Source organism: Hemitrygon akajei, chromosome 10 (genome assembly GCF_048418815.1).
Source record: "Hemitrygon akajei chromosome 10, sHemAka1.3, whole genome shotgun sequence".
Classification (NCBI taxonomy): Eukaryota; Metazoa; Chordata; class Chondrichthyes; order Myliobatiformes; family Dasyatidae; genus Hemitrygon; species Hemitrygon akajei.
In genome coordinates, this window is record NC_133133.1 from 111,407,373 (window position 1) to 111,425,850 (window position 18,478).

The 18,478-nt window shown below is 43.0% G+C and overlaps 1 protein-coding gene across 1 annotated transcript in view; it reads right to left on the minus strand.

Moving 5' to 3' along the window:
- Window positions 1–18,478, minus strand: part of ppm1h (protein phosphatase, Mg2+/Mn2+ dependent, 1H) — a 213,854-nt gene that overhangs the window by 41,362 nt on the left and 154,014 nt on the right. The window contains exon 6 of the mRNA XM_073058736.1: window positions 13,589–13,707. Within this exon, the coding sequence (XP_072914837.1) occupies window positions 13,589–13,707 (119 nt within the window). The remainder of the gene's footprint in view (window positions 1–13,588; window positions 13,708–18,478) is intronic.

Here is an 18,478-nt window from a genome sequence, read left to right on the forward strand (position 1 = left end):
TTCCTGCATTTGGCCCTTGTCACTCTAAGGCCTGACCCTTCATTTAGCTGTAGAAAATCGTCACTAGGTTCAAAAAGAGAGGAGAAATATTAAAAAGGCAGAAGTGTAGGCACATGGAAAATGGAAGGCAGAGAATGTTTTACTAAATGATCAATTTGATTCCACTGCTTTTTGCTGCAACATTTTGTCATCCTGCCCTGCCCCATTCATGTGTGTTTTACATTCTCACATACACACAATATTGATTCAGCCAGTGGTGGCACACTGATTCATCATTGTCTGACAAGCTTTACAACCCAGGTCAGGTCCCTCTTGCTTCATTTGGTCTGTGCAAATATGTTGAGGCACTTCCATTCAGTAGTTTACAATCCACTGTTACTATCAGCAATCTAAAATTAGCTCTAGTTTCAGAAATCATTTACCAGTGACTCCCTCGTCCAGCACACAAAGGCACTTACGCTACACAGTGAATATAGTGTTCCGCCTGAATATTTGTCACAAGATAGCAAGGAAGCTTTAACAAGCACCGTACTGCTGCCATAAATAAAAACAAATTTCATGACATACGTGAGTGATGATAAACCTGATTCTGATATGGGTCTCTATGCAGACTGAGAGTGGGAAAGGGGGAGGAAGAGGGGAATCATAGTTGGGAAAAGGGGAAGGGAGAGGGGAGAGAGCGGAAGCATTGGGGAGACATTCTGTAATGATCAATAATCCAATTGTTTGGAATCAAATGACCTTGCCTGGTGTCTTGTGCTGGGTGTGTCTGCACCTGCGCCAATTCCTGCCACCTGTTCCACACCCCTCCTGCAGCACTCTACCCATCATTCCCAACATTCTTTGCTCCTGCCAGATAAACTTGTTCTCCGCTCCATGTTGACAAACACAGCACTAAACAAAGCTGTGAAAATTTCTTTAATTGTGTGATTACTTTGCAACAGGATCAAAATTAACATTAATCGTTATATATAATATAATTATTTATATATTAAAGACTATATTATAAATATTTATCTTGTAATAAATAACAATACTTTCTAAATACATTGAATTCCATTTGCTTGGCTATCAGTTGATTGGGTCAGCCATTTATTTGGAACATTCTTAAAGAACAAAAACTAATTGAGAAAATTGTCCCTTTGTTTGTTTGGGATACTATACTGAGGCAGGAGACCGTGCTGAACAGTTTCTACCTAAAGTCATCGTGTGCACTTACTTGCATGGCCGTTAGACACTACACCGTGCTTAGAGCAAACAGTTTTTAAATAGCATCAGTGGCATGTGTTTGTGTTCAAAAAGCAGTGATTTTTGTTCTGATACTTGGTGAGAAATAAGTAGGAAGACAATTCAAACTGTTTTGCTCACTGCTGTTTGAATCATTCATGCTTGAAGATTTCCCAAACTTCAAGTGCAAATGAAACAATTTCACTACTTCTACAAGTTAGGAACTCCTTTTCCCTTTCAGGGTGGATGGGGTTCTGTGGAAGACCCTGTGCTGGAGCCACACTCAGACTTCAGTTCTTTGCAGTGGTGGGACCTGCTCCCAGGGGCTCGTGGCTGGCTGCTTCTTAATATCCCAACAAAAGAAGCCATCCAAGTTTTCACGCAGGCAGATCTTGTCAATATTCTGCAAAATTCTGGAAAGCGGGGCGAAGTTAAGATGGTGCTGAACAGTGACTCTTTTGCTTGCATCTCTCAGAAACAGATTTATTTCTATCTTTGATATCTCTGTTTTTCCTTTTCAGGGCTCGGGGTGGGGGGGGGGGGGGTTCACTTGAAGACTCTGACTGGAGCTACACTCGGAATTTGGTTCTTTGCAGTGGTGGGACCCATTCCCAGGGGCTCACAGCTGGCTGCTTTTCAATATCCCAAGGACACAGCCTAGAAGATGAGCATGCCTTCGGGCTTCAGGCTTTGCGGCCCTGTGGACAGGCTAATTCTATAATGGTACCGCCAACTGAAGCGCTGAGGGAGAGAATGGAAAATGAGGAACAGCGGATTAACATCAGAGACCGTGTACTTGGGTGAGCTGCATTCTCTCTCTCTCTCTCATTGGTAGGTGAGAGACTATTGCCAATTTGCGAATCACAGAACTAATCAGCCACTTATGTCTCCCTTCTTGCTGTGAAAGGGGACAGCACTTTTTCCCCTTTATTAGGGATAGAGAGAGAGCCTGTGGTATGTTAAATTGTCCGGTGAATGATTAGTTTTTGTCACACTGCAGACCAGGGTCTTTATTGGGGATTTTTCTATTGCTTGCTTGGTGGGTGGAGGGTGCCGATGCTTATTTTTTTGAAGAAGGTGGTGGGGTGGGGGAGGGTCATTGCTTTGCTGCTGCTTGTGAATGGGGGGGGGGGAGAAGGAGGGGCTTTGAGGCACTCTTCTGTTTTTATGGATGTCCGTGAAGAAAAAGAATTTCAGGATGTGTATTGTATACATCTGATATTAAATAGAACTACTGAACTATTGAATTTGGAGGTATCGGCAACCCACTTGACTGTTACAATGAAAACGAAGATTTAGAGTCATAAAGAAGTTCAGCACAGGAACAGTCTGCTCAGTCTATCTAGTCCATGGCAAAACCATTTAAACTGCCCACTCTCAATGAACAGCACCGTAACCCTCCATACCCTCTACTATCCATGTACCTATACAAACGTTCTATAAATGTAGAAATTTAGCCCACATGGACCACTTGTGCTGGCAGCTCATTCCACACTCTCTCGACCCTCTGAGTGAAGAGGTTTCCCCTCCTATTCCCCTTCAACCTTTCACTTTTCACCATTAAGTCATGACCTCTGGTTGTAATCCAACTCAACCTCAGTGGAAAAAGCTTGTTTACATTTACCCTATCTACACCACTCATAAGTTTGTATACCTCTATCAAATCTCCCCTCATTCATCTATATTCTAAAGAATAAAGTCCTAAATTCCTTATAAGTCCATCATTCCTGCAGATCCGGCAATATCTTTGTAAATTTTCTCTGCAGTCGTTGAACCTTGTTTACATCTTTCCTGTAGGTGGGTGACCAAAACTACACACAATACTCCAAATTAGGTGTCATCAGTGTCTTATACAACTTCAACGTTACATCCCATCTGTACTAAATACATTGATTTTTGAAGGCCAATGTGCCAAAAAGTTTCTTTATGATTCTCTCTATCTGTGATGCCATTTTCAATCAATTATGCACTTATATTCCCAGATCCCCTTGCTCTACCGCACTCCTCAGTGCCCTGCCGTTCACCGTGTGAGACCGACCCTCATGGGTCCTACCGAAGTACAAGACCTCACACGTGTCTGCAATAAATTCTGTCTGCCATTTTTTCAGCTGAAAGATGCAATCATCAAAAGCATTGTATGAAGGCAGTTCATTATCTGTACTAGGTGTCTGCACTGGTTTTGTTCATTTACAGTCAATAAAATTAACACAGCAGCATATACTGAATTATTTCCCCCATCGATAACTATTAGGAAATAATACACCATTATTGTATTGTTAGTGTTCTGATTTTTCTGTATTTCATTTAAATACATAAATTGTTACTCAGTAAAATGGTTGCTTGTCTTTTTTTATATCTTTGTAATTATTTCCATAAAATTTCGTTTAATTGGGACAGCCTTTTAATTTGGGTCAAAATGTACTGGCCAATTAACTGATATGCCAATTAACCAGAAACCACTGTATTACATATTATATAATAATATTGTATAATAAATTATATTATATAATACTTAAATGTAATATTGATATAGCATTTAATATTACAAATGCCATCTATTTATAAGTTATCATATAAATAGTAATTATTGTATTTAAACTTATGGACTTTTCTGGGCTGTTATGTCACACCTTTAATCACATCCCCCCCAGTTAGGTGCCACTCACAATAAAATGAAAATTGTACAGCCAGTCAAGGGTGCTTAATGGTCTGGTGTGGGCTGAGGTAAAGTGACAACCAGAGAGTGTGAGGAGATCTGATGGAGTCATAGCTGGGGGTGGTAAGAGGACTTGACTGCTGGACGGTACTGTCAGACATACCAGACAAGAATCATGTGCAAGGTGTACGGATGGAGTCAGGAGGATCTGGCCAAGAATTTGAGGGCTCTGTGGTACTGTATTTTGGGGTTGGACGTGAGACCCCCGTTATGGGGTGGCAATTGGCAGTGGGTTAAGGAGACTGCTCTGAGGTCAACTGGACCACCAGAGATAGTGTGACGAGGAGGAGTTCAAAGGGAGAATACGTTGATGTCTCAGGCCTCATTGCCAGTGGAACAGGGAGGCAAGGTGCCTCACAACTAATGCTGAGCCAGATTTCATCTCTTGTTAAGGTCTGCTTTGGCAGGAGCGGCCTAAAATGTTCACAGGTCTTGGAGGTGGATTTGTGGAACTGATGTCAAGATGTATGCTCACATTCCAGTGATTGCACAAGTCTGGTATTTTGTCTGTGCAAATAGGCCATAACCAGAGAACCTGGACTGAATTTTTATGAGCAGAATACGTGCTCACTTAGCATCCTGTTGTGTGCAGTGGTCAGATTTTAGATAAAGTTCTTTTGCATAGTGCACATAAAAACAGCCTGCAGTGTGGTGAAAAAATTGACCTGCTGGATGTAGTTTGCTAGTCACATTGAACTTCGATAAGCCCAAAATCCTATCACTAACTGTATATATAAAGAACAGAACATGGGATCTTTCTACTCTGTACATGACATCTATTGATAAACTGAGTCAAAGAGACAAAGAGGGAGCTTGATTTCTTGTCTAAATTAGAGCATGGCTTGGAGTAATTTTCTTGGCTTCAGTGAGGAGAGGCTTCAGTCAGAGAAAGCAAAAAAGGAAAAATCTAGGTAGAGTTTCTTTCCCCTCCCCTCTTTACATTTGCTCAGTTAGGACGGTGGAGATGCCAGTAGTTGAATGCTCCACTTGCAGGCTGTGGGAAGGTAGGGAGACCTCTGGTGTCTGTGTCTGTGACACAGTGCATGAAGTGCAGCCAGCTGCAGCTTCTAACAAACTACATTTAAGGAATTGGAGCTGGAACTGGATGAACTCCAGATCATTTTGGAGGCTGAACGTATGATTGATAGACATATAGGGAGGTAGTTAAAACCAAGGTGCAGGACACAGGAGACAGTGTGACAGTCAGGAAGGGAAAAAGGGTTAAGGAGCCAGTGCAGAGTACCCCTGTGGACATTCCCCCTCAACAGGTATATCACTTTGGATACTGCTGAGGGGGTAACCTAGCAGAGTAAAGTCACAGTGGTTGGGTCTCTGGCTCTGAGTCCAGTTCTGTGACTCAGAAGGAAGGTGGGGGGGGGGGGGGGGTGGAGAGATGAGGAGTACTGTGGTGATGGGGTATTAATTAGTTAGGGGAACAGAAAGGAAATTCTGTGGGCGAGAACAAGATTCCGAAGTGATATGTTGCCGCCCGGGTGCCAGGGTCCTGACATCTCAGATCGAGTCCTCAGCATTCTCAGGAGGGAGGGTGAACAGTCCATGTAGGAACCAATGACATGGATAGGATGAGTGGCGAGGTTCTACATAGGGAGTTTAGGGAGTTAGGCACTAAGTTATAAGGCAGGACCTCCAGGGTTGTGATCTCAAGATCGCTACCCATATCACTTGTGAGTAAAGCCAGAAGTAGAACGATTATACAGTTTAACTCATGGCTAAGGAGTTGCTGTAGGAGGGAGGACATAAGAGTTTTGGATCATTGGGCTCTCTTTCAGGGAAGGTGGGACCTATACGGAAGAGATGGTTTGCACCTGAACTGGAAGGTTTGTTAATGCTACATGGTGGGGTTTAAACTAGAGTTGCAGGGGGATGGAAACCAGACTGCCAGAACAGTTAGTGGAGAGGTTGTGGAGGCAGATGTTGGTAAGACCTCAGACAAAATCAGGAATCAAAAGTTTGAGCGTGGTGAGACTAGTGTCCTGAGCCGTGTATATTTCACTGCAAGGGTATCGTAGGAAAGGCAGGTGAGCTCAGGGCATGGATCAACACATGGAACTATGACATTCTAACCACGTGAGGCTTGGCTGCAGGAGGGGCAGGATTGGCAGCTCAATATTCCAGGGTTCCTTTGTTTTAGACGTGATAGAATAGGAGGGATTAAAGCGTGGTGTTACTAGCCAGGGAAGGTGTCATGGCAGTGCTCCGTCAGGACAGATTGGAGAACTTGTCTAGTGAGGCATTATGGGTAGAACTGAGAAATAAGAAAGAAATGACCATGTTAATGAGGCTCTAGTGCACACCATTCAACAGATCTAGGGACTAAAAGGAGAAAATTTGCAGAGAGATTGCAGACTGTTGCAAAACATAAGGTTGTTACAGCAAATGATTTTAACTTTCCACATATTGACTGGAATCCCATACCATGAAAAGACAAGATGGTCTAGAGTTTGTCAAATGCGCTCGGGAAAGTTTCCTTCATCAGCGCGTTGAAGTCCCAATGAGACAGTGTGTGATATTGGACCTGCTATTATGGAATGAGACAGGGGAGGTGACAGAAGTTTGTGTAGGGGAGCTCTTTGCACCTAGTGACCACAACGACATTAGTTTCAAAGTAAATATGCAAAGAAATAAGTCTTGTCCACGGGTTGAGATTTTAAATTGGAGAAAGGCCAATTTTGATGGTATTAGAAATGATCTGGCTAGTGTGGATTGGGACAGGCTCTTATTCGGCAAAGGTGTACTTGGAAAATGGGAGGCCTTCAAAAGCAAAATTTTGAGGTACAATGCTTGTATGTGCCTGTCAGAATAACTGGCAAAGATAACAGTAGTGAATCTTGTTTTTCAGAGGATATTGAGGCCCTGTGAAGTGAAAAATGGAGGGGCATGGCAGCTATAGGCAAGTAGGAACAAATGAGGTGCTTACAAGAAATGTAAGGAACACTTAAGAAGGCTAAAAGAATGCATAAAGTTGCTCCAGCAGACAAGGTGAAGGACAATCCTAAAGGATTCTACAGATATGTTAAGAGCAAAAGGATTGCAAGGGACAAAATTGGTCCTCTGGGAGACCAGAATGGGAATTCATGTGTGGAGCCAAAACACATTGGGGAGATCTTAAATAATTTTTTTGCATCTGTATTTGCTCAGAAGATGGACACAGAGTCTATAGAAGTGAGGCAAAGCTGCATCAACTTCGTGGACCCTGTACAGATTACAGAGGAGGAGGTGTTTGCTGTCCTGAGGCAAATCAGGGTGGATAATTCCCCAGGGCCTGACAAGGTGTTCCCACAGACCCTACGGGAGGCAAGTGCAGAAAATGCTGGGGCCCTAGAAGAGATATTTAAAACATCATTAGTGACAGGTGAGGTACCAATGGATTGGAGAACAGCCAATGTTCCACTGTTTAAAAAAGACTCTAAACACAGCAGGAAATTGTAGGTAGTGAGTCTGACATCAGTTGTGGGAAAGTTATTGGAAGGTATTCTAAGGGACTGGATATAAAACTATTTGGATAGACATGGACTGATTAAGGATAGTCAGAAAGGCTTTGTGTGTGATTGGTCATGGTTAGCCAATTTTGTAGAGTTTTTCAAAGAAGTTAACTGGAAATTTGATGAATGCAAGAATGTTAACTACATGGACTTTAGTTAGGCATTTGACAGGGTCTCACATGGGAGTTTGGTCAAGAAGGTTCAGTTGCTTGGCATTTAAGATGAGGTGGTAGATTGGATTAGACTTTGGCATTGTGGGAGAAGCCAGAGCGGGTTGTCACTCTGACCGAAGGTATGTGATGAGTGGTGTATCACTGGGTCTTTGGTTGTTTGTCGTCTATGTTAATGTGATAATGAGGTTAACTGGATCAACAAGATTGAAGATGCAGGGACAGTGAGGAAGGCTATCATGGCTTGCAGAGGGATTTGCATCAGCTAGAAAAATGGGAGAAGGCATTTAATGGAGACAAGTGTGAGGTTTTGCACTTGGGTAGGATCAGTCAGGATAGGTCTTACACACTGAACGGTAGGGCACTGAGGAGTGTGGCAGATCAAAAGCATCTTGGAATACAGGTCCATAATTCATTGAAAGTGGCATCACAGGTTCTTTAGTGTGGTAAAGAAAGCTTTTGGCACATTGGCCTTCATAAATCAATGTACTGAGTACAAGAGATGGGATGTTATGTTAAAGTTGTATAAGAAGTAGGTGAGGTCTAATTTGGAATATTGTGTGCAGTTTTGATCACCTGCCTATAGGAAAGATGTAAATAATGTTGAAAAAGTCAGAGAAAATTTACAAGGATGTTGCTGGGTCTGGAGGATTTGAGTAACAAGGAAAGACTGAAGAGGTTAGGACTGTATTCTTTAGAACATAGAAGACTGAGAGGAGATTTGATGGAGGTATACAAAATCATGAGGGGTATGGATAGGGTAAATGCAAGCAGGCTTTTCCCACTGAGATTGGATGTGACTGCAACCAGAGGTCATGGGTTAAGGGTGAAAGGTGAAAGATTTAAGGGGAACAGCAGGAGAAACTTCTTCGCTCGGAGCGTCGAGAGAGTGTGGAATGATTTGCCAGCACAAGTGGTGCATGCAAGCTCAATTTCAATGTTTAAGAGAAGCGTATATAGGTACATAGATGGTAGGGGTATTGGAGAGCTATGGGCTGGTTGGTGCAGTTTGATGGAAGTAGGCAGTTCGAATGGTTTCAGCATGAACTAGATGGGCTGAAGGACCTGTGTACTTCTTTATGACTCTGACATGATTTTGGCTCCAAGGATACCCATGAGGCAGGATACAATACTGTGCAAAAGTCTTAGGGACATATATATGGCTAGGTGGCTAAAACTCTTAAACAATACTGTATTTGTCTACGTGGAGTGGAGAGTGACTTTGTAAATTCGGTGGGAGCAAAGAATGTTGGGAATGGCAAGGGTGGAACCGTGGATGGGGTGTGGGATATGTGGCAGAGAGGGAGTGGGTCGGCTGCAGACACACTCAACCTTTGAGACACCAGGCAAGGTCATTTGATTTGAAACAATTGGTCTATTGATCATTACAGAATGTCTCTCTGGTGCTTCCTGCTCCATCCCCTCTCCCTTCCCCCTTTCCCAACCATAATTCCCCTCCCCCTGCCCCTTCCCACTTTCAGACCACAATAGAGACCCATATCAGAATCAGGTTTATCATCATTTACATGTGTCATGAAATTTACTTTCATATGTGGCAGCAGTACAGTACAATATGTAAAATTACTACAGGACTGAGTCCTGGGCATTCTAGCTATACACATGTGCCTTAGACTTTTGCACAGTATTGCATACCGCTTGCTTATGGAGTAAGTTGTGATGAAAATTAAACCCATTCATTTCCTGTTGCACAGTTCAGTTACATTTATCAGTGACGGATGCTAAAACTCTCCTCTCCATGTTTACGGGGACTTTAGGCAGTGTTTATGATGGAGGAGCACATGATCAATGAAGAATATAAAACATGGAAGAAGAATGCTCCATCTTTTGGATGACTTGGTTATCACTCATGCATTAAAATGGCCAAGTCTGACTGTACAGAGGTTACCTGACGAGGGAAAGTATGATGATAAGCATAATTTAAATGGCAGTGTGCTGCCCACATTGATGGTAGTGGAGCTGGAAAGAAACAGCCTACACATTAAACATCCTACACACTGACAACGGTGAATAACACTGGAAAGAAACAGTCTTTTAAAATAATTTTGGGACGGGAGTGCAGTTGGCCTGCAGTTTATTAATTTAGTCAAAATGGCTTAGATTGATAGAGGCGTACAAGATTATAAGGGGTCTAGGTAGAGTGGACGGCCAGCACTTTTTCCCTGGGGTAACAATGGCCAATACCAGAGGACATCCTTTTAAGGTGAGTGAGGGATAGTTTAGTGAGAATGTCAGAGGTGTTTTATTTAAATTATAGAGTGGTAAGTGGCAGGAAGACACTGCTGGGAGTGGTGGTTTACAGCGACACATTAGGAACATTTAAGAGAATTTTAGATAAGCACACGGATGAAAGAAAAGCAGAAGGTTATTGGCTATGTAGGAGGGGAGGGTTAGATTGATCGCAGAGTGGGTTAAAAGGTCGGCACAACATCGTGGGCTGATGGGCCTGTGATGTTCTATGTTCCATGAAAACAGGCCCTTCTGCCCAATTCAATCATAACAACAAAATGTCTACCAAATTGCATTTGCTTGCATTTGGCCCATGTCCCTCTAAACTTTTCCAGTCTATGTACCTGCCCAAATTTTTAAAAAAATTGTCATTATTCCTGCTTCTCTCACATCGCCCAGCAGTTTATTCCATCTACCCATCAGCCTCTGGGTGCAATCTTGGCCTCTAGTGCCATTCCCCCCCCCCCCCCCCCCCCCCCACTTACCTTAAACCTCCGGGAAAAGGATGGTGGCTATGTACCCTACCTACATAACATGATAGATCTCTATAAATATCACCTCTCAGCCTCCTCTGCTTTGGAGAATACTGTGCCAACTTATCCTGTCCTCTTATTAACCAGGACCTCTCGGCAAATTCCTTGTGAATCTCCTCTACGCCCTCTGTAGCTCACTCATACCCAGTACATGGTGTGTCAACCAGAATCATACACAGTACCCCAGGTGTGGTCTAAGCCACTTTTCTGGAAGAAGGGGGATATTTTAGAGGACCAAGTATTGAAAGCCTCCTCTGAGAGCACATAGGAGCCTGAAGAGGCAGACTTAACAACTTAGGAACAGCTTCTTCCCGTTCCATCAGATTTCCTAATAGTCCATGAACAACTTCTGAGCGGTGTCTCAGAAAGGCAGTGTCCATTATTAAGGACCTCCAGCACCCAGGGCATGCCCTTTTCACACTGTTACCATCGGGTAGGAGGTACAGAAGCCTGAAGGCACACACTCAGCAATTCAGGAACAGCTTCTTCCCCTCTGCCATCAGATTCCTAAATGGACATTGAACCCGTGAACACTAACTCACTTTTTTTAGTGTATATTATTTCTGTTTTTGCATGATTTTTAACCTATTCAATATATGTATACCATTATTTATTTATTATTATTATTTTTTCTTCTTCTATATTTATGTATTCCATTAAACTGCTGCTGCAAAACAACAAATTTAACGACATGTGTCAGTAATAATAACCCTGACTCTGTTTCAGATGTGGAAGCAATGGAGTAACTGAGGAGAAAGAGACAGGGTGGAAGGAGCTAGTAGTCACGGTAGCTGTGAGAGTCAGCAGGTTTGTGGTGGGAATTGGCAGCTCTGCAAGGCCTTACGAGGAAAGAAGCAAAGGAAAAGCTTTAACATCTGTTCAGGGTCAGGATCCAAATCAGAATCAGGTTTAATGTCATGAGTTTTGTTGTTTTGTGGCAGTAGTACATTGCAATACATGGTAACAAACACTATAACTACTATAACACTATAACTTACAATAAAGATGGAACAGACTCAATGGGCTGAATGGCAGAGCAGACTAGATGGGCCAAATGGTTTAATTCTGCTCCTATGTCTTATGGCCTGTAAAATGCAAGGAGAGGGGCCAGAAGTGGAAGTGGTGAGCTTTTTCAAGTTCTCTGAAGATCTCTCCTGAGCCTAACATACTGATATAATTACAAAGACGACACGGCAGTGGCTACATTTCATTAGAAGTTTGAGGAGAATTGGAACGTCACCAAAGACACCTGCAAATTTCTATTGATGTACAGCGGAGAGCACTCTGACTGGTTGCATCACCGTCTAGTACGTAGGGGCCACTGCACAAGACCAGGAAAAAGTGCAGAAAGTTGTAAACTCAGCCAGCTCCATCATGGGCACTGGGCTCCCCAGTATCGAGGACACCTTCAAAAGCCGATGTCTCAGGAAGGCGGCCTCCATCATTAAGGGCCCTCATCACCCAAGACATTTGCTCTTCTCATTGCTACCATCAGGGAGGAGGTACAGGAGCCTGAAGATACACACCTAACATTTCAGGAACAGCTTCTTCCCCTCCACCGTCAGATTTCTAAACGGACAATGAACCCATGAACATTTCCTCAGTATTTTTTATATCCTCTCTTGTTACGCTACTTATTTAATTTACTTTTTTATATATGCTTATTGTAATTTATAATTTATATTATGTACCGCAATGTACTGCTGCAAAACAACAAGATTTCACAACATATGTTGCTGATATTAAACCTGGTTCAGATTCTGATTCTGATAGAGGTCACACATTGTATTATAACAAATGCACATTATGAAAACAAACATTTTGGCAGAACTACCTGTACTTAACTTGTATCACGGTACTGAGCCAAAAGGACAAAATAATCCCGCTGCTGAAATTAGAGAAATTACTTTTTGCTAACTTAATTCATTGTAGCCTGTGGGTGGTTACTGCCAGCATTTACTGCCTATCCCAAACTGTTCCAGAGATCCTATTGGTGAACCACCCTCTGGAAATCTGAGCGGTTTACCAAGCTAACATCACTAATAGCGCTATTTGTCTGGAGTCCTGTAAGGGATATACTGTGCTCATAGTCCAAGGGGAGACATGTAGAATATCCTGCTCAGAGGCAAAGTGAACTTGGAGAGTTGGGACCAAAAGTGTCCCACTTAGGGTAAAGAGACTAGCCTTGCACACCAATCCGACTCCCCACAGTAATAAATAGTGCCCGTCGATGCAGATGCCTACTGATTAAAGACCCTCACCAAATGGAACGTGCCCCCTTTTCATTACAACCATCTGGGAGAAGGTATTGGAGCCTGAAGACGCACACTCTACATTTTAGGAACAGATTCTTCCCCTCTGACATCAGGTTTATAAACGGTTAATGAACCCATGAACACTTCCTCACTCTGCCTCTTTCACTTTGTTTTTTATTGTACTATACTTGCTTCCACTAAACAACAAATATCACAATCTATGTCAATGATAACAAACCCGATTCTAATGACAGATTTTCCAGCTACACTGCTTGGATCTGAATATACAGTATATCCTGATCCCTGGATTTTTTAATTGCCACACTGAGAGAGACATAGGTTGGTTAGATAGAAAACATCTTTTCCCCTTGGGAGGATATCAGAAACTAAAGGGCATTGACTTGAAGTAAGAGGAGGAGTTTAAAGGGGTAACATGAGAGGCATAACTTTAAGTTGTTCAAAGGAAAGTCTAGCAGTGATGTCAGAGGTAGCTTACCCTTTAAAATTTTTTTTAACAGAGAATGATGGGTGTATGGAACATTCAGCCAGGGATGATGGCAGAGGCAGAGGCATTTAGGAGACAGGCACATGGATGTTAGAAAAATGGAGGGCCATGTGGGAGGGAAGGGTTAGATTGGTCTTCAAGTAGGTTAAAAGGTTGACACAGCATTGTGAGTACTATGCAAGTTGCGTTTTATACAGAGAGGAGCTGATATCTGGGATGTGCTGCCAGACGAGATGGTGGAATCTCCTGGAGACACTCTGTATAAACAGGCAGGTAGTAATGTGGGAGAACAGGCAAAACCGTCAGAATAGATAATGATGGGACACATAATTCTGACTCTACTCAACCTCAGCACATGCAGAATAATACTAAATCAGCAAATGGGGAGGCATCATAGAACAGATTCAACATCCCTTATGGCCACAATCTTACCAGCCGGTCATGTAAAAATCCCTGAAAAGCATTTTCTTCCCAAGTTCCTTGCGCTGCACTCTTCTGGAAAACTCCAGGTGGGTGAATTCATTTCCCAGTAAATGTGGCTGCAGATAAGCCTGTGGACACAGAATAAAAGTTAACAGTGTATGGAAAAGCAAAGTTCCAAGTTAAGTACAGAGTAAATTTATCACCAAAATACATACAATACTGTGCAAAAGTCTTGGACACAGTATATAGCTAGGGTGCCTAATGCTTTAGCACAGTACTGTATTTGTCAATGTGGAGTGGACAGCGAGTTTGTAAATCTGGCAGCAGCACAGGTTGTTGGGATTGGTGAGGGTGGGCACTGCGGGAGGGACATGGGACAGACTGCCGAGGAGTGGTGCCAGGAGCATGGTCTGACGCAGGTGCAGACACACCCAGCCTTGAGATACCAAGCGAGGTCACTTCATTCCAAACAATTGGCTTATTGATCATTACAGAATGTCTCTGGCGCTTCCTGCTCCCTTCCCTCTCCCTTCCCCTTTTCCCAGCCATGATTCCCCACTCCCTCCTCCTTCCCACTCTCAGTCCACAATAGAGACCCGTATCAGAATCAGGTTTATCATCACTCACATATGTCATGAAATTTGTTTTTTTTCTGACAGCAGTACAGTGCAATACATAAAATTATTACAGTCCTGTGCAAAAGTGTTGGACACCCTAGCTGGGTATATATATGTGCCTAAGACTTTTGCACAAAACTGCATATGTCACCGTATATCACCCTGGGATTTACAATCTTATGGGCTTTTCCTGTACATACACAGTCAATTAAAAACTACAAACAAAAGCGGACACCAACGTGTAAATGAAGACAAACTCTGCAAATACAGCACATAAACAAATAATAGGTCATAACTATTTCCAAAGTGTTTATGATGACCAGAGTACAGCCTTAGATTAGAATGCCTCATCTCTATTGTGTGCAATCAACTTCAGTACTGATAAACCAGATCTATGAAGCCATCAAACCTCATCAACCCACATTCAGGAAGTGTGACTCATTACTGCTTGATCCAAGCTTACAAAGAACAAACATATAGCAAGCCATTAAATTATCCCGGAAATGAAAGCTTAACGTATGAGGAATGCAGAAGCCTGCACTTGCTGGAGTTTTGAAGAATAAAGCAGGATCTCATTGAGGAGAGGAGAGGCCCTCTGTTGGTCGGGGCTGACCATGGATGTTGCATCCCTGCTGTCTACGTGATACGTAAGCCCAGGGTAGTACGATATGGATAGCAAGCTCTTTACCATGCAGCAGGCTCCTCCTCTCCATGCAGCTGATGAACCCAAAGGAACGGCAGACACCGATACAGTTTGGCACCAGCGGCGTTGCAGAAATTGCCAGTCAGCTTTGAACTCAACGTAGGACTGCCTTAGGGACTCCAGCTCCAGATTTTTCCCCCGGGTTCACTCCCAAAGCCTTCCCCGTGAGTGGGTACCACCGCAAGGCAGTGGAGGTTTGAGATGAAAAGCCAGTAACCTGCGTTTGCCCTTCTCCTTTCAGCAGAAACAGTTCTGCTGGGCTTAGCGGCTCAACCACACATGAAAGCCAGGAGCTGGACTTGGTTGTCAGAGGCTATTTGAGACACACGCCATTGGGAGCATTTAATGGGTAGTGGGAGCTTGTCTCAATTACCACCCCCAGCTATAACAACCTTAAGGAACCTTACCATTGAAACCTAACAATTAGTGAAAGGCCTAGATAGAGAGGACATGCTGAGGATGATTCCAATAGTGGGGGGAGTTTAGGACCAGAGTGTACAGCCTCAGAATAGAAGGATGTCCCCTTTTATAACAGAGATGAGGAGGAATTTATTTAGCCAGAGGGTTGGTGGATCAGTGGAATTCATTGCCAGACAGTTGTGGAATCACTGGGCATTTAAAGCGGGGATGGGTTTTTGATTAGTAAAGGTGTCAAAGGTTATGGGCAAAGGCAGGAGAATGGGGTTGAGAACGAAAATATATCAACCACGATCAAATGGGGGCGACTGACTGAATGGTCTAATTCTGCTCCCACGTTTTATGGCCTAAACATAATAGGAGGAATGTTAAAGACTAAAATTAGCCTGTACACAACAGATGGCAATTACTTCTACAATGCACACACATACCATGTTGCTGAGGGAGAGGGGTTAAGGGATTAATAAAGTGTTTCTTATGCCATTCCCTCTCCTGATTGTTGTACATGCAGGTGTAAATGAATTCTGTGTGACTACTAATCAAAAATCAATTTTAATCACTTGGCTAACAAACCTCAGAACTGAACTTGTAAAATACACAGCGCTACCTAGTCCATTTCAAATCACAATACTTCCATTTGCCAGGTTTTCTCAAACATGAACAGATCCGGTAAATTTTATTAACCTCTATATAACATCATTTCCCACTGTCATGTTTCTTGGTTTATCAATTACAATCACACCTCTTGAGGCCTTGATGAATAATACAAATGACCTGTGCTTTTTCTGTTGCCCAAAACCACTTATGACCCATTCAGTAAAAAGTGATCAAATTTGAAAGCTAGTTGAAATCAATAATCTGAATAAAAACAACAGATAACTGGAGACATCAGAAGTCAGTTAGTTAATCTAAGGGTCATCATCAACATTATGAGCCATGTTGTGTGACGTGGGCAATCATGGTCTTTGAGTATGATTGTTCTTGGCAAATTTTTCTACAAAAGTGGTTTGTTATTGCCTGCTTCTGGGCAGTATCTATATAAGATGGGTGACCCCATTACTCTTCAGAGATTGTCTGCCTGGTGTCAGTGGTCGTATAACCAGCCCTTGTGATCTGCACCGGCTGCTCATACGACCATCCACCACCTGCTCCCATGGCTTAACGTGACCCTGATCGGGGAACTAAGCAGCTGCCACACCTCGCCTAACGGTGACCCGCAGGCTAGTGGGGGGAAGGAGCATTTTACACCTCCTTTGGTAGAGACAAATCTCCTCCCCAACACCCAAATCTAAGGTGGGCATGAGATTAAGGCAGACCTGACTGAGGTTTATAAGATGACAAGAGGCATTCAGCACACCAAATCTTTTTCTAAGAAATGTCAAATACCTGAGGACAGACATTTAAGGTGAGTGGGGAAGTTTAAATGAATCAGAATCAGGTTTATTATCACTGACTTACACATAGTGGCCATTTTATTGGGGATAGGTGGTACCTAATAAAATGGCCACAATGTATGTTGTGAAATTTGTTGATTTGTGGCAGTTGTTTTAAAAACAAAAGTACAAAAGTACACTTATTACTGAAGTATGTATACTTTATACAACCTTGAGATTTGTCTCCTTACAGGCAGCCACGAAACAAAGAAACCCAGAAGAATCCATTAAAAAAGACTGTCAAACACCAAAGAGGAAAAAAAAGAACAAATTCTGCAAGCAACAGAAAGTAAGTAACACTTAGAACTAAACTTCATAAAAGTGCCATGAAGCCAGTCTTCACTGCAGCCAATCCAAGAGCTTGTTAGTTGCAGGCCATAGCCTCATTTCCGCACAAAGACAAGTAGACCTTGTCAAGCAACAAACTGAACACTGTCCTGTCCCTCGCTTCCAATCCTGACACCCTAACTGCTTGAATCTGGCCTGGAGCTTAAATCAAACATCGGCTTGTTCCTCACTGTCGGATCTGTGCCCTGCCACTTCATTACGCTCCCGGGCCCGGGACCTGCTGCCTGAATTTAGCCTGTACCCCACCTTTTCAAACTGCCCAGCACTTAAATCGGTCAAATATCGGCTCAGTTTTCACTCTCGGGCCCGGTCCCTGCTGTTTTGAATCGGCTCCAAGTCCACTCCAGCAATAGCTCGCCACACTCAGGTCCCGCCATCTTGATTCAGCCTGTGCAGGCTGTCCCGCATCCGTCGCCACCTTTGAGACTTCAGCTCCCACCGCAAACATACCAGGTAAAGATGGTGGAAATGCTCAGCTTCGAAAGGGAAGTTAGAGGTTATTGATTGCAGTGATCACTGTCCAGAAAAAGTGTCTTTAATAGAGCAGTTAGATTTGTTTGCTGCCAGTAAGGCATCACTGTGTTTCACCAGCGCCATCTTAAAGTGCAATACATAGAATATACTATAAACGACAAGAAGAAATACATACACCTGTGTGTGTGTGTCTATATATACACATATATACAGTACATACATACATTAAGAGAGCAAAAGTACTGAGGTAGTGGTCATGGGTTCATTGTCAGTTCCAAAATCTGATGGAAGTGTGCAGGCTAAGCTTTCCTTACAAATGGAGAGTGGGATGGCTGCTGGGGTAGTGGTAGAAGCAGATATGACAAAGGCATTTTAAGAGGAACTAGAGATGCAAGGAATGGAGGGATAAGGGTCATGTGCAGGCTGAAGAGGTTTGATTTTAATTTAGCCATGTACACAAGAGATTCAGCAAATCAGGCAGCATCTTTGGATGGGAATAAACAGTCAATGCTTTGTGCCGAGACCCTTCATCAGTAAGTATCAGGACTGAAGAAATGTCTCAGCCTGAAACCTCGACTCTTATTCCTCTTCGTGGAGGCTTCCTGAGTTCCTCCAGCATTTTCTATGCATTGCTGCAGTTTAACTTGACATCATGTTTGGCACAGACAGGATGGACTAAAGGACTTGCTCCTGTGCTCAAAGTTTCATGTTCTATTACAAGAAAAGGTCACAAAATTGTGATGTGTCACTTAAACATGCCTGAAAAGGACCGATCTAACCATGCTAGTTGTATAAATATTCATGAAGCCCTTCAGTGCTCGGGGCCGAACTTGGATGTTGCCTCCTGCCGTCTATAGCGTTGGTTCAGCATCCTCTATTGACATGTAAGCCAGGGCAGTACAATATG